The sequence below is a fragment of the Penaeus monodon genome, chromosome 25 (genome assembly GCF_015228065.2).
Source record: "Penaeus monodon isolate SGIC_2016 chromosome 25, NSTDA_Pmon_1, whole genome shotgun sequence".
NCBI lineage: Eukaryota > Metazoa > Arthropoda > Malacostraca > Decapoda > Penaeidae > Penaeus > Penaeus monodon.
Genome location: NC_051410.1, coordinates 18,725,581 through 18,725,962, shown reverse-complemented (window position 1 = coordinate 18,725,962; position 382 = coordinate 18,725,581). Strand labels below are relative to the sequence as shown.

The 382-nt window shown below is 47.4% G+C and overlaps 1 protein-coding gene across 1 annotated transcript in view; it reads left to right on the top strand.

Annotated features, from left to right (window-relative positions):
- Positions 1 to 382, top strand: part of LOC119589337 — a gene marked incomplete in the record, with an annotated part of 19,170 nt that overhangs the window by 1,104 nt on the left and 17,684 nt on the right. Inside the window, 1 exon segment of the mRNA XM_037937957.1 lies at positions 167 to 282. Within this exon segment, the coding sequence (XP_037793885.1) occupies positions 167 to 282 (116 nt within the window).

Here is a 382-nt window from a genome sequence, read left to right as displayed (position 1 = left end):
TTTCTTCTATACCAATACAAAAAATGTACAGTATCAACCTTTTCAAACCCCAATATATTTCTCTCAAATCCTTACATGTATAAAATCCCCATAGAAATCCATCTACAAACGCCCATAAACTACAATCTACAGCATAATGTATTAAATCTCTCTTTCTCCTCCCCAGCAGGAAGGCAATAACGACGGCGTGTCCTTCGTGAGGGCGTCTACGGGCACGACCTCGGCGCAGGGAGACTTCACGCCCTATGGATACGTGTCGCGCCCGGGCTCCACGCCGCTCAGGTAAGGCTAGTACTCTGTGATCACGGGTGGGTGGCCTGCATGAGGGGTTTAGAGTGATTATGACAGTTGGCTTGTTTAGCGAGTACTCTTCGTCATTTGC